The 17,306-nt window shown below is 34.5% G+C and overlaps 1 protein-coding gene across 1 annotated transcript; it reads left to right on the forward strand.

The window, feature by feature from the left end:
* Positions 1 to 7,892: 7,892 nt before the first annotated feature.
* Positions 7,893 to 9,251, forward strand: LOC120260804 (zinc-finger homeodomain protein 4-like). The gene has a single exon (XM_039268368.1). It carries the CDS (start codon positions 8,368 to 8,370, stop codon positions 9,214 to 9,216), a length of 849 nt encoding a protein of 282 aa, XP_039124302.1. The 5' UTR covers positions 7,893 to 8,367; the 3' UTR covers positions 9,217 to 9,251.
* Positions 9,252 to 17,306: the final 8,055 nt, after the last annotated feature.

Here is a 17,306-nt window from a genome sequence, read left to right on the forward strand (position 1 = left end):
GTTTACTTCCTTTCATTTCTTTGTTATATATATATACACAATTAACATAAGATTTTATATTCTAAAACTTAAAGAAAAAGAGCATCATATACCATATGCTAAGTAATAAACATCCAAAAGGAAATTGTTTAACTTTGCATGCACATCACTTTGAGTTCAAAACACCTCCAAATTAATTAATGAGATTAGAGAAACAGTTTAGGATGTCTTGAAGGAAAGGTGAGGCTTTCTCAAAGCTTAATCTTGTCTCTAGCTAGTTTAGTGTTTCCTCCCTTATAAGCAACTTAGCTATATATATATATATATATATACATGCAATATTGAAGTACTTTCATGAACAAGTAATAAATAACATGCACTAGGATAAGGTAATATATTTTAGATAATGTTTGTATGATTCTCTTGTATTAATTATAAGTTGTTGGGAATAAGAAACAAGGTAGTTGTATGGGAGGAAAAACAAGGAGAGGATGAGGTATACCCATAGGTATATATATATATATATATTATGGGGGACTAGTCATCTAGGGACGCCCCTAAATTTAAAATCTAGGGATGTTTCAGCCATAGCCATTAGATCATCATTTAATGGCTGTGAGCATTTCCCCATTCTACAAGTTTTCCTCGTCTGCAAATGCTATTTCATCTCGAGACACTGTGTTTCTTTGTCTCTGGATGCTATGAACTCTTCCCCAGTCTCCAAACGTTGCGAGGCTTTAATAATTGGAATATGATTAACATCTTTTATTTAGAAAATTTCTTTCAAGTTTTCCTTAATTCATAAGTACATCTTTGGCACTTAGCATCGATTACTAACAACCATTGAAAATTAGTTTATTGAAAACCTCCACATCAGTTTATACATTAACTAAACATTGAAAACATTAACTCAAATCACCAACAAATTAAAAAAGGAAAATACGTGGATGGGGGATGTCAAGATCTTTAATAAAGGAAAGGCTTGACAGTGCTGGGCTGGCTAGGGGAGGGGTTGGCTTAGCAGCGAGGGTTAGTACAGGAGAAGGCTCGAAACATTTGGAGGCGAGAGAAAGGCTTCTTGTGTGTGAAAATTAATAGGGAAAAATCTCACAACCCTTGGATAAGGATCCAATGGCTGTGATAGAGACGCTTGAAAACTAAGAACATTCCTAGATTACGTGTGGCATATATATATATATATATGTAACTATATAAGATACAAATTAATTAAAACCTTTTGTGGTTTGCCACTATTAGTGACAGTGTTGCATACTTTGGCTAAGATTTAAGAGTTAGAGATATGAGTGTATTGCATTAATTAATCCCTGCCACATGATAAGGAACATGTTAGGATTGGGTGAGAGGAGTTGTGTAAATGATCTCACTCAAAACATTCAAGCTCACTGTCAATTGATCTCACAATACAAGAATAAAAGAAAGGAAGTAAAGAAAAGAAGAGTAGACAACTGAATTGCTCTGAATTTCCTTGCATTGAACTTCATTAGATAATTCAGGCATTTAAACAAATAACTGATATGCGTGCCAGTAAAGCAGCATAATTCATACAACCAGAACAACTGAAATAGAAAATACAGACATACAGTAAAAGCATATTATATAGCAAAACATAACATTAAGATAACTCTGGGATGCTGTGAATCCCAATTCAAAGTAGTTCACGAGCCTACTACTGCAGCATAGACCAAGCTGGTAGCTTGTACAGGAACCTGGCGAGCAGACTGCAGTGGCTCCAGCAATGTGTCTGATCAAATTAACAGCCTTAACATCCTCCCCTTGATCAGAGAAGTCCCTAACACCCAGCTCAAGTCTCTGTGCTTCAAACTTGCATCTTGGCAATGCTTTGGTAAACATATCGGCAAGCTGCTCTTCAGTCCTGCAATGTTTCACGTCAATTGCTTCATCTCTTATAAGGTCACGGATGAAGTGAAAACGGGTGTCAATGTGCTTTGTACGCCCATGGTGAACATGATTTTTAGCAATACAGAGTGTTGAACGTTTATCACACCAGATGACAGTATAGCCATACTGTCCTTCATTTAAATCTCCTAACAAACGCCTCAACCAAACAGTTTCACAGGCAGCAGCAGTTAGAGATATATACTCTGCTTCAGTGCTTGACAGGGCAGTGATGGCCTGCTTCTTGGAGCACCAGGCTATAACACCTGAACCAACTGAAAAAACCCATCCCGTAGTACTTTTCCGGTCATACTGTGAACCGCTCCAATCATTGTCCGAATATCCAGACAATTTAAATTCTTCACCTCTGTTATAATGAATCCCAAAATTAATTGTTCCACTAATATAGTGTAGAATTCTCTTCAAGGCTCCCAAATGATGCATACTCGGATTTTGCATGAACCGAGTTGCAAGAGAAACAACATGAGTTATGTCCGGTCGAGTATGAGATAAATATAACAGCCCTCCAACTATCCTTCGATATCTCACCGGATCTGTTTCTCCTGAATTGTCAAACAGAGAGAGTTTTTCATTTGCATTCATGGGCGTATCAATTGACTTACAATTCTCTATCCCAGCTTTGCGAAGAAGATCAATTGCGAATTTGTGTTGAGATACGAAAAATTGATCCTTTCTTCTGTGCAATTTCAAGACCAAGAAAGTATCTCATTGGTCCGAGATCATACATCTTGAAGGTGTCCATTATTGAGCTTCTGAATTCCTTTAACTACATCTCAGAGGAACCCATATAAAGAATGTCATCAACATACAAACAAAGTAATAGAACACTGTGGTCATCTTCCTTCTTGCAATACACAGTCGGTTCATTTGGACTGTGAATGAAACCCAATTGGGTGAAATAGGCATCAATGTGGTTGTACCATGCTCGAGGGGCTTGACGGAGACCATACAAAGCTTTGTGAAGTCGATACACATAGCTTCTTTGCCTTTAACTATAAACCCCTCCGGTTGTGAGACGAAAACCTCCTTCTTAAATTCTCCATAAAGAAAGGCAGATTTAACATCCAGTTGATAATTTGTCCATTCTCGTTGAGCACCAATAGACAGAAAGATCCTCACTGTCTCTATACGAGCGACTGGAGAAAAAATTTCTTCAAAATCAATGTCCTCCTGCTGAGAATAACTTTTTGCCACAATGCGAGCTTTCTTCTTTAACAGTATTCCATTGGGATTGAATTTCGACTTGAAGACCCACTTCAAACCGATTGTTTTCTTCCCTTTTAGTAAAGTGGTTAAACTCCATGTTTTATTTTTAGTAATTGCCATAACTTCTTCCTTCATGGCTGCAATCCAATCTTTATGCTTCGCTGCATCTTCGTAAGTGATGGGGTCTCCAACTGTGAGAGCAAAAGAGCAGGAGTTATAGATTTCAGAGAGATTTCGATACCTTGTCGGAGCTCCACCGTCTTCTTCGGCGAGGTCTTTAGTGTTTGGAGAAGAAGAGCTGTTTAGAAGATGATGATCTGGCCGTTCAAAGGACTGATCGAATGGTGTGGGTTGCGCACGAGCTTTAATCTTTAAAGTCAAGCCTTCCTCACGTGCAGGCTCATAGTTTGATGAGGTTGAGTCAGTACGCTTCAACCAATTCCACGCTTTCTCTTCAAAAAAGTGAACGCTTCTGCTGACGTGTAAGCATTTAGAATCAAGAACGATGATTTTATAGGCTCTCGAGATTCCGCTGTAGCCAATGAAGACGCCATCTCGTGACTTGGAGTCAAACTTTGATCTGAGCTGCGGGTCAACTAGCATGTATGCCAAACACCTGAAGACTCGGAAATGTTCCACACTTGGCTTCTCTCCGGTCAAGGCCTCCATCGGTGTTTGGAGCTTCACTACTGAGGTGGGAGAACGATTGAGAATGTAGACGGCGGTGGTGACGGCTTCGGCCCAGTATTCCGGTGGTACTGACATTTGTCTTAACAGAGTGCGCGCCATCTCTGTTACAGTTCGATTCTTTTGCTCGGCCACTCCATTCTACTGAGGAGTTCGAGTTATAGAGAGCTGATGAATAATGTCGGCATCTCTGCAATAAGCTTCAAATTCTGAGGATGTGAACTCTCCCCCACAGTCAATGCGCAGTACCTTCACTGGAAGAGCCAATTGCTTCTCCATCAACACTTTGAACTGTTTGAATTTTTCAAAAGCTTCTAGCTTTCTCTGTATAAAGAACACCCAACTGTGTCTTGAGTAATCATCAGTCAGTAAGAGGAAATAAACAGTATCTCCTATGGATGGAGTCTTGATCGGTCCGACGAGATCAGCATGAATTAGCTCCAATGGAGCTACTGCTCGCTTTGCCAATCCTTTGGGAAACTTTGTCTGAGTTTGCTTTCCTTGAGAGCAAGCTTCGTAGGGTTGTACATTGCTAATGTTTGGTAACCCTGACACTAGCTGTTGCTCTGTTAATTGCTTCAGTTTTTTCACATTTATATGGCCATATCTTCTATGGCAGAGGTCAGAGACCTCTCCATTTTGTGCTAGATAAGAAGATCCAACATCATCTGCTTCCAATGGGAAAAGATTGTGAGATGTCATGCATACCTGTGCTATTCGGGCTTTGGATTCGGCATCCTTGATGTTGCACACTCCTCTGGTGAACTCAACATCATACCCAGAATCCATCATATGTCCAACGCTCAACAGATTATGAGCGAGGTTGGGTACGAATTGCACATCATTCAGGGTAGTTATTCTCCCTTTGCTTGAACAGAGACTCACACTCCCAATTCCTTCGACTTTGAGAGTTTTCCTGTCTCCTACTGTGATTGATCGACTTGGAACTGCTTCAAGCCTTTGAAACAGGTTCACATCTCCGGTCATGTGGTTAGAGCAACCACTGTCAATGAGCCAGACTCCCCCTGTTTTGTCTGTTTCTTCACTGATGGCCATAAACGCAACTTCTGTTTCTTCTTTCTCTTTTTCTTTCTCCTTTTTTTTTTCTTTCACAACGTTGGCTTCTCTGTTTCTGTACCAACACTGGGATTTCATATGCCCAAATTTCTTGCACACAAAGCATTGAACCCCTTTGTATGTCTTGTGACCTTCTCCTGAGCGACTTGTCTCTGTGCGACCATCATCAAGGCCTCTGCCGCGTCCTCTTCCTCTGTTGAACTGACGACCACGTCCTCTTCCTCCGGCTTGAGCATATCCTCTTCCAATGTGAAGAGCTTATTCTCCTTCCTGTTGTTGTTCTCCTTCAATGCCTGATATGGACCCATGGTTCTTCAGCAGACCACTGAGTTCTTCCACTGTGAGAGTGCTAAGATCCTTCGCGGATATGATTGAGTGAACCACCTGAGAAAACCTTGATGTGAGGCCTCTCAGTAGTTTGGACACAACTGCCTTCTGTGGAAGTTCTTCTTTCATGGCTCTGATTTGGTACACAATGTCCAGCACCCTGCTGACGAAGTCTTGGACTAATTCTCCATGCTTCATCTTAGTAGCATCAAATTCTCGATGAAGAGAATGAATTTGGACAGTTTGATTACTTGTATTTCCTTAGAATTCAGTTTTGATAATTTCCCAGTCTTGCTTTGCTGTTTTGGCTTCTGAGATTCTCACGAGAATTCTGGTGTACTTGTTGAGTGAGGTATAAGGCTTTTGCATCCTTTTTTATACACTCATTCAGTCTAGCTCCATCACCTTCTTCACTGAATCCCTTTCTCCACTAGTGTCCACAAATCTTTGGACCTAAACATCATCTTCATCATCAAGCTCCAGAGGTTGTAATTCTCTCCTTTGAAGAATGGGACATTGGCTTCTCTTGCAGATGATGAACTTGACATGTTAAGCATTTTCTGATACCACTGTTAGGATCCGGTGAGAGGTGTTGTGTAAATGATCTCACTCAAAACACTCAAGCTCACTGTCAATTGATCTCACAATACAAGAGCAAAAGAAAGGAAGTAAAGAAAAGAAGAGTAGACAATTGAATTGCTTTGAATTTTCTTGCATTGAACTTCATTAGATCATTCAGGCATTTAAACAAACAATTGATATGCGTGCTAGTAAAGCAGCATAATTCATACAACCAGAACAACTGAAATAGAAAACACAAACATACAGTAAAAGCATATTCTATAGCAAAACATAACATTAAGATAACTCTGGGTATGCTGTGAATCCCAATTCAAAGTAGTTCACGAGCCTTCTACTACAACATAGACCAAGCTAGTAGCTTGTACAGGAACCTGGCGAGCAGACTGCAGTGGCTCCAGCAATGTGTCTGATCAAACAGCCTTAACAGAACAAATATATTAAGAAGTTGTAGAAAATTTAATTTCATCAATGCATGATCATTCAAAAGAATGATTATTGATTCTTCATTAATGCTAACTTTATTAAGTAAATCTTGCATAAAATAAGTTGCTTATATATAACTAATAATGATAATACTACATCTGAATCATTTATCTTACTATATATATACAAGTTAGTATTGGAAAAGGAATTAAGATTGCAAGATAAATCATTTTTAAGATGGTTATTCCTTTTGTTTCAATCACCTTTTATGCTTAGCACATATATATATTGTTAAAATTTGATGAAAAGATTATATATGAACAAAGTGGAAAGTAGTAGTGACTTTGAATCTTCGTAGGAAGAATATGAGGACCAGATAGTGAAGAATAAAGTGGAGGTTGTTATAAAGATATGGTTCCAAAAATTATAAAGAATTATCTTTGGAAAGTTAATGGTAGACAAAAAGACTCTAGAACAGCATTGATCCTTTTAAATAAGCCTCTGGTTAAAAGGCTCATCTCTCTAATGTATCTTAATGAAATATTCAAAGTACCTTAAACTTCAATTTGTACTTAATCATTTTTGCGAGGGAAAAAGATCTAATTTATCGATTGAAAGATGAAATAATAGATCAAGATGTGCTCTTTACTTTATTGAAAAATAAAATAAAGTGAGATAACTATAATTTATTTGAAAATGGAGTCATTGGTGGAGGAACATGAAAAAGGAAATTAAAGAAAGATAATATATTTAAATAATCAAAGTATATAAGTCTTGCACACATATGCGAATATTTTGACTCTTGATTATGTGCTATTGTTTACTACTAAATATAGAATACTACACGACACAAGTAATATCTTGAATAATAATTAAATATATAAAATATTTTAACTAATGACTTTTTAGTCTACTAACATCGAGTTTTTTATGTAAGTATTTGTATCCTGTCGAGAAGATAGCACTTGTGTGTGAGGTATTAACTATGTACACTTGTGTATGCTCTTGAAGTGGTTTATTTACGCTTTGTTAAAATAAAAAATAAATAAACAAATAAATAAATAAATAAATAAATAAATAAATAAATAATCTACTATGTAACACAGTATCGTTGAATTTTGCATTATTCTATTAAAATTATTAAATACAATTAGGAAAATTCACATCATTTTTTTTGGACGATGTATTTTTCTAATTTTTTATGTGAAATGTACTACAAAGTTTTTATTAATATATATATATATATATATATATCTAAAAGGAGAACTATAGATGGAAACCACCAAAAGAAACCATTAATATCAATGTCTTCCTAGCCATCAAACTAGTTTGAAAGTCACATTGCACTATCCTTACCCACTTGACTAAAAATGCATGCTTAGCATAAACAAAGAGTGGAGTTTGGAGAATGGTCATCATAAATTCTCAAGTGCAAAGCTTAACACATGACACTTAAAAAACAGTTAAAAGACAAGAAATTAAAAGAAGAAGATGTATTCACTAATTCATCTTATAAAGCAAATGAAAAACAAATGAAACATATATGGGCTAGTGTTACCTCTGACTCTCTGAGGTTAAGTTGGTAATCTTGGCCTTGTCTTTTTAGGAGCATTGAAACATCAAACAAAGACTGAAGGTATATGTGTCCTTTCCTTTGGTAGGGTCCCATGTTCTCTTCTCTCTCTCTCTCTCTCTCTTTTCACCTTCTCTGACACCACTGCCTTCTCTTTCTCTCATCTCTCTCCATCTGTGTTTCTAAGCTTGATGCCTGATAGTGCAAGCAAAGCAAAGCAAAGCAAACACCACCCCCACACTTTTTTTAAATCTATTCTTTTTATTTTTATCTTCTCTCTTTGACAATCCTCTAAAACCCTTCTTCTTTTGTTCCTCTTCTCTTTCTCTTCGGCCTACTCCTAAAAAATTTTCCTCTATTTCTCACTGTTTAAATATATATATCTATATTCATATATATTTATATGTTGTCCATCTTTCACTGAGAGAGTGCTGTTTTTACACTGTTTCTACCATTGTAGTTGGTGTTGTCTTCTTCTTTCACACCAACAAAACAAACTGTTCAATATTTAGGAAAGCAAGAGTCCAAGAAGTTTGATTCAGTCTCACAACTCTCCATAACTTCCAAGAAAACATATGGATCTCTCTGGGGATGAAGTGGATCACCATCATCATCATTATCAACATCATCATCATCATCAACAACAACAACAGCATCATCAAATGGCAATCCCAATTATCCAAGAAACAAACCCTCCTCTCATCCTCCCTCCTTACATCAACAACAACAACAACAACAACAACAACAACAACATCAGCATGAAGAAGATGAAGACAGTGAAATACAAAGAGTGTCTCAAAAACCATGCAGCTTCCATTGGTGGCAATGCCACAGATGGCTGTGGAGAGTTCATGCCTAGTGGTGAAGAAGGCAGCCTTGAAGCCCTTAAATGCTCTGCATGCAACTGCCATAGAAACTTCCACAGAAAAGAAATTGAAGGCATGCATGACCACTCCTCCTCCTGCTCTGACCACTTACACTGCTACTACCCCCACCATTACAACACCACCACCAACAACAACAGCAAACCAAGGAAGGGACTTCTCATCTCACAACACCAGATGATCATGCCATTGGGTGCCATCCACTCCTCAGACCAGTCTGACCATGAGATGCCAATGGCAAGACCTACCATGGCTATGAAAAAGAGATTCAGAACCAAGTTCAGTCCCCTTCAGAAGGAGAAGATGATGGACTTTGCTAACCAAGTTGGCTGGAAGTTACAGAAACAAGAAGAGAGCTTTGTCCAGCAATTCTGTCAAGAGATTGGTGTCAAGAGAAGAGTTCTCAAGGTTTGGATGCATAACAACAAGCACAACTTAGCCAAGAAGATCAATACTACTTGTGATGATCCTCCTTCTTCTTCTTCTCCTCCTCCACTCCTTAATCCTCCTCCTCCTCCTCCTCCTCCATTGCTTGAGTGATTTCTCTCTTTTTGTTATCTTTCTTCTTCTGGTTTAATTTTACTTTTAGTTTTCTTATCTATGGTTCTTCAGTGTAGTAGTGCCATTAATAGACCAGTTCCCTCTCATTATTATCTTTTATCTTCTTCTTCTTTTTTCTATGCACTTCTTATTGTTCATCACCAGCTAAAATTTTTTAAGGTTTTGCTTGATTTTATTATGGTTAACAAATTGTCTAGATTTGTTACTGCAACATGAGTTTATTTTATTCTTTATACATGGCTAAAATTAAACTATAACTTGATGAATGTGATGATATAATCCCAGAGTATTCTCATGTAGTCCATTGAATTAGAAGTTCTCAAAATGAATGTTAATATATATATATATATATATAATATCATGTTTAAAGTATAAGTTCAGTTGTTCATGTTTTAGGATGTATTAGTCAGTCTTAGTTATATGGTTACAAGTTGACGGTTGAAATTGAAAGATGTCATGAATTATTTGTATATATTGCCTTAAAGAATTATATTAGTTCTAGCTTCAAATTTCTCAAGTTTCACTATGATTTATATAAAACATTAAAACCTTAATTTTTGTGAAATTTCAATTCCATTTTTTTATTTAAAAAAACTTCTCTATTTTTCAAAAACCTTCTCTAAATAATTAAAGTGTTTGGAGATTTTCTTTGAAATTTCTTCTCATCTCATATTTCATGCAGACAGGTCATGTGTCAAGCCAAGTGAAAAACATAATGTATCTTTATACAAAGTTAATTAACTTAAAAGAGAAGATAACTAATAAAAGTGGATATAGTTTGATTTTTTGCAATAAATAAATAGCTTAAAATTTATTAAATATATAAACTAGATAGATAAATCATGATGATCACAGGGAAAGTGATGACAAGGATTTAAGTACAACACGCCTACATTTAGACTAATCTTGCTTGATTGAGGGAAAAGCATGCTTTTCTTCAGTAACTGTTAATTACCAAGCTTCTTGCTACTCATTTAAACAACTCAAAAAGTACACTTCTATTCATAAACTATTCATAAGTATTATTATTTAACTAATTATCCATTATTTGTTAATTATAAATTAATTACTAGTTACTTTCTAGATTATCATTAATGAAGTATGGCTTCAGTCAGGTCACATGAAATGTGGTGCAAGGCAAGATTTTAGAAATAAATGCATGCAAAGACCAGAATTGAATGCAATGTTATTTAGCATGAATATACACATATATATCTATATATGAATTAAAGAATAGGTTTGCTTGTTGTAAATATTGCTCATTTATTGTACTTTTATGAAGAGTCCCTCTCCCTTGGTCCCTTTTGAGAGAAAAGACTTTTAAGCTCATTAAATTTAAAGTAACTACCATGCATATCAAACAACATATATACACGCCTTGCAAGAATGCAACAATTTTTTTTTAAATTTTTTTTTTCTCCTTATTTTTTTAATTTTTACAAATAGATTATAAACGCCAACGTGTGAAGGGAAGTTAAAAATATTCACATGTGTGGAGTTAATACCTCAACACAGATATGCTATTACTTTATAAGTTTTGAAATTCGATGTTGAATCCTTCTCAAAATGAACACTCTATACAATGAACTCAGTGTCAATAGATTAATAGATAGTAAATACAACATTTTATTATTGCAATAGACTTAGTGTTAATAGATTAAAATGAACACCAAAATATATATATATATATATATATTTTTAAATACATTGGTTGGTAGTTTCTTATTTTGCTCTATTTCAATGCCATGTGTGTTACTACGTTGAACCAGCTGATTACCCTAACATGACTATTACAATGGATTTAAAAATATAAGATTAAATTGACAAAATTGAAAATATAAAATTTAAATAACAACCTCAAATTAAATTGCAGAATTTAAAAGACAATGTACAAATATATATATATATAAAGTATTGACTGCACTCACCTGATTCCTAATCCAGTACACACTAAACAAGAAAACAGATGCTTGAAAACAAGAAATCTTGAAAACTTAAAAACTAATGTTCCAATGAAGAGATGATATGAAAACACTAAAATTCATGTGGTTCTGGTGACTCAAAAAACTCAGTCTCAAAAATGAAAAAAGGTCATTGAAAATTGTGAGTGATTACAGAGCTGAAAGAGCTGGAGCTGGAATTGGCAACCCGTGTATCATGGCAACAGTGGACCAGCTCTGAATCCTCCACAGAAATCCATGACATCTCCTACCTGGACCTGCACATGTGGACCCCAACCACCTTTCAACTCACAAAACTTGTTGCAGTTTTACTTCTTCACTGGAATCAGACCTGAATATGTACAAATACAAAGATAATGCCTGATGTTCTGAAGATTGACATGATTGAGGCTAAGATTGCCAGCAATTTGGCAAACATGTTCAGCTTCTCACCTAGCAAGTTTCAAAAGGAAAGTAGGCGCCAATGAAATTTAAAAAGAAAAAGTTTAAAAAAAAAGGAAGTGAGGAATCATATCATTTATGCAGCAGCAGCAGCAGCAGCAACAACAACAACAACAGACATGTTTTCATTTGCATGACAGCATCATTGTACCTAGCATAGAGACAAAAAATCAGACAATTCAGCTTCACTTAATTAATACAGCCTTAATTTACTTGTAAACCATATGTTAATTTCTTCATTGCTCTGAATTCATTCACTGTCTTTTGATCAAGGATTTTAGCATATATATATATATATATATATAATAATTGTTGGTTTGATGAATAATGTACCACCATGAGCCATCGATGATCATCGAGCGGTAGGCCACCGCAAACTGAAACAATCAATAATAGCAGAAATTAATGAGGCAGTGTGGTCATCTACCGAATAATGAATTGCAGAAGATGATATTCAAGTGATCTTCAGAAAGAAGCAATTACAGTATCAAGACATGGGTCTATCCAGTTCAAACCAAGCATGTTATATGCAGATAATAGCACATTTTTTGCTCTAACAAATCACATGTATTAATCTTCGGATAATGTGACAAAATTCCAAGGTGCTGATGGTGTAGACAGTATTTATGTTCTGTCAATCTATATATATCAGGCATTTTTTGAAAATAAATGCAATGAAAATTGCTGAAATTTCGTCAGTATATATATAGTTCAGTGAACTAATTGATCAAAAGAATTCAGATTATCTTGTTAATTGTACTTCTACTAGTGACTATTTCAGATGTATTTTTAAGCTTGAGTTTCCACAATCTTGGCAAAGAACTTTTCCATGTAGTACATTTTTTATAATGGAAACAAGGCCATAAGTATAAGAAAATAGAAAATATGAGGTGGCAAACTCTATTTGCTCCCATTGTAAGACAACACCACATGATTGGCAGAAAATAAATAGATATGTGATACTTTTTCAATATTTGGGTGATACATGCTCTCTATATCCTTGGCCGTCAGTGTCTCTACCACCTAAATAGCTTCCGTTATTCGTTTAGCTTTTAATGTAGTTAAAAACAGCAACATGACCATCAACTAATTTGTTCCAATTGGTGAAAGATATGAGATACAACTACAACCAACAACTGCATGCAATACATATGGCCTAAAAGTACAGGCAAATTGTCAACTGCTGACACTATCAACTGAATATCAGACAGTAGAGATCTTGTATTTGTTGAGTTAAAACAGCTTTGCCACTTCTCTCAAGGAGAAAAGATTGTCATGGCAACTGTATTGATGCAACACATAGATAAGACAGTGTATGACTGGCTCAATTTGGTTCCACACTTTGACTTGCACCCCAAATGCAAAACATCAGATGCAACTCCTTAATAAAAAAATAAGACAAACCAATGACAGCAGCATTCTGAGAAATAAATAAACAAATAAACATCTAACAAATGAGAATGACTTACAGAGAAAATGTAGATTTCACCAAAAATATTACCTTTGGTAACTTAAGACAAACAAATAGATACAATTTGACAAGAGAACCATACTAAGGAGACATCACTCTCTCAATCAAAATCACATTCACTTCTTCAAAACCACATATATTTTTATTAATTTACCTGAATCCAATGAGCTGATTCTGTATTTCTGCAAACTAGCAAATTTTTTTTTTTTTTTGTTGTCACATAGCTTAATTAGAGTCATCATTGTGTAGAATTCAATTTCTTTTCCAAACTAACTTCTCATTTGGCACATTGATGCATGCAAGTGTACACCAGATTTAACAGACAGAAGAAAAGTTCACTTGTGTGCTGCGTTCACCACAACATGATTCCATGAATGACATGAAACGAGGAAAGATAAACAGAAAACCTAGCAACATGCTCTTGTACCTAAACTACAGAGGCCTATTGACCACAAGCCACGCCTGTGCATGAGATGATAACTGCAACATTTTAAAAGTAATTAAACTATCTTTTTATACAGTTGTCATTTGTACCGCAATTTAGTTTATCTTCTTGTATTATTAACTCATAAATCACAAATGCCTTAAGGAAATTAGAACTGCAGAACAAGATCCTTTACCTTGAAATTTGCATAATGGCATTACAACTGTAGAATATGGGCCTTCAAGTTCCCTTTTCTTGGAATTATTCCACTAGGATAGGGATTCCTTCATATGTACATAATTGGGTTGAAAGTGATTCTTCCAAAGGCCCATTCATATATGATGGTCAATTGAAATCCAGGAGTCCATTTGAAGTCTCTTGTCATACAAAGCCTCAACTGAGATCATAAGGAGCATGATCCTGTCATTCGAGGGAGATTACAGCCTGGGCCTTAAATTTTTTGAGTAGTTTTCTAATGTATTTTGGTAGACAATCTGTTTTGATCATGCTATCCTGAGATTGCTATTGATTTTGTTATTTTAAAAAATGTGATTTATTTATTTTTATATAAAAAAATTACAAAAAACATATGCGTCTGCAATGTCCAAGAAATTCATATACCGTAAGAGAAAAAAGAGCATCAAGCTGAAATGATTTGATGAAACACAATTCACATGCTTAGATTTTTTCCTTGTGAAGGATTATAATTAAGTAACAATATTGACAAGTGCGAAAATCCCTATTTCTATCATATTTCACTGAATGTTTTTTATTCGAAATGTAAATTTTTATGAAGGAAAATAAACCCACAATGTCAAATTTTTTTTGAAGTATAAGTGAATTAAGAAAGACGGTATAAAACTTCATGAATTATTTGTATTTCAGGGCAAAGGAGATAGTAGAAGAATAAATTTTCACAAATTTCAAAGAAAACACGGTGAAGTCTCATATGTGGATCACAATGCCCGTGTCAACTAGAAGACCAAGCTATATGCCCAAGCATTTCTGTGCAAATCACTGAAATGCAAGAGAAGAGCATCCTATAACCTTCTCAACTTGACGGTGTAAGGAGAAATGGCCGTGTCAAGAATGCATGATGGAAGATAGAAATCTCATAAACTCCAAGGTTAAGTTGTGGGCTCAAACCTGGCCATGTTTTGTCAGTTAAAAAGATAGTGAGGGCCAAAGAAAGAAAGCATTTTGGAATCTTGTCACGCCCAGCCCACTCTCCACAGTCAAGGAGGGTAATACTGACATTTTACATAATGGAGGTTAAGAAGATTGGAGTAAGTTGCAAATTTAATTTAGGGAGTTTGGAAAGTTAGTTAGGAAAGATGAAGTTGAGAACACATGCAAACCATTCGATCAAATTGATCATGGCAATCCATTCAATAGGTGGAGGATTAACAACCGTTTGGTTCACGGTAATGTAGAAGGATTACCATGTGTTACGTGGTAATTTGAAAATATTACCATGTTTGGCATTGTATCAGTGGTAATCTGTATGATAATATCACATTACCAACTTATAAATATTACCAAGAAAGTGGTAATCCTATTACCACCAAATTTGGTATCTATCTTAGATTACCATGGTAATCTTATAACTTTTTATATTTTAACAAATTGATTACAATGAAAACCAAAGTAATAAGAGTTCCCAACCAAATATGGTTATATTCAATTACCGTAATATTCCCACCCATATAACATTTCCACTCATATTACCATGGTAATTTCGTTACGTGGTAATATGTCATTACCACAAACTAAACGGCCCTAAATTTACCCTTTATAAGAGTTAGAGTGTTATGAATTCCACCACGAATTCAAAGAACAATCAACAAACACCCCAGAAAAAGCTTCTTGGTCACTTTCATTAATTAATAAGCTCCTTTTAAATAGTGTTTTAGCAAGAAATAGATCTAAATCTCTGGAATTAACCTCCATACATTCATCAAGTAAGCAATAACAACTAAGTAAAGCAGTAAATCAGAGTTTTCACATCTCTGTAATTATTCAAAGCAAGGAAATTAACAACTAAAAACAATCCAGAAACCTCCGTAGAGAATTACTACCCTTTTTCCTCTTTTTCAAGCAGGGCCTCCCAGTTCTCTGATCTTCCATGCCTTTATATATATATATATATATATCTTCTTTTCCCTTCTTATTCTTTCGCTAGTCCATCACCTAATAATCCTTCCAAAGAGGATCTTCTCTCTTAGCTCTAGATTTCTTCTCGTCTTCATCTTCATCCTTGATTTCGTAACCAAATCCCTTATCTCACTACAACAAATTTGATGATTAATGGGGCAACATTTAGCGACACAAATTGTGAAATTCTCATCACGTATAATATTTGATAACATTAAACACCCCATCACAACGATCGTTATCTTTGCACCGTCGCGATATACTATGACAATATGCACATTGTCGTCACCAAATGCTAAAATTTATGTGACGACACATACAAATGTCACATTATAGCTATGTTTTTGTGACATTTATTTTTGTCATAAAATATATTATAATGTGTCACCAAAAATCATCGATTATCATAAAATATGAGTTGAATATTCAACTATTAATGACAAAATTTATCTTGTCACACTAATAGATGACGTATGTTTCGTCACCTATTATTAAGTAAATAGCGTCACAAGTTGTCATGGATTGTCACACAATATGAGAAAAATATTCAACAATTCATGACGGAAAGAAGACTGTCACCCAAATTGGTGACATAATTTTTTTTTTATCATCGATTATTTAAAAATAATGTTACAAGATAACTTATATCATCAAGAAATACGAGGTAAATGTGCATCTATTTATGACAAAAACATGAACGTCACATGTAAAGATGGCGTAATTTTTTGCCACTAATTTTCGGAAAATAATGTCATAAAATATTCTAAATGTGAAATTGATCGTAACATTAGTATATTCGTCACTCAAATAGGTGGCATTTATAGACTCACCAAATATTTATTAATATTTAACATTTCGTGATGTTTGCTAACTGAAAATATGACATAATTATTTTGTGACCCATTTACCATTCATCATGAATATTTTAATATTATTTTTTTTCATCACGTCATTTGTTAAAATATATAATATTTTATATCATAATATAAAAGAACACATAATAAAATGAATTCAATACAATTTCCACACTCAGAATTTCAAACATAAAGTATCTAAATGGAAAAGTGATCCTGAAAAGTATAAAATATCCTTACATCTTGATAAATTAAAAATTTCTCAAAACTTGTTGACATATGTTGCAGCTTATTCGCTAGCTTCAATCTGATTTTTCTTATGATAAAGATTCAGTTGATGAAGAACCCGGCTCACTTGAAACTGTAATAAATATTCAATAAAAAAAATAAATAATTGATAAAAAGAAAAAAAATGTCGTGATAAGTAAATTTAAAAAAAAAATGACATTGCAAGGTAAAATAAAACTAAAACATACTATTACCCAAAAATTATGACATAGGCATGTGTATTTCATAATCAACCATAGCTTGGGTCATTATTTACATTCAAATAACTAATTTAATAAAATAATAAAATAAAATCATATATATCCAAACAGAAAAGCTTTTAGTCAATTGATTCAATAATAAAATAAAGCAATCGTAATTAGAAAACAAAAATTGAATTCACCTAAAACAAGTAATAAATATTTTTTTTCTAAATCAAAATAATATATTTTATACATACCTTCTCTTCTTTGTGTGAAGAAGCCTAATGGTAGTCT

This window comes from Dioscorea cayenensis, chromosome 5, assembly GCF_009730915.1.
Source record: "Dioscorea cayenensis subsp. rotundata cultivar TDr96_F1 chromosome 5, TDr96_F1_v2_PseudoChromosome.rev07_lg8_w22 25.fasta, whole genome shotgun sequence".
Lineage (NCBI taxonomy): Eukaryota > Viridiplantae > Streptophyta > Magnoliopsida > Dioscoreales > Dioscoreaceae > Dioscorea > Dioscorea cayenensis.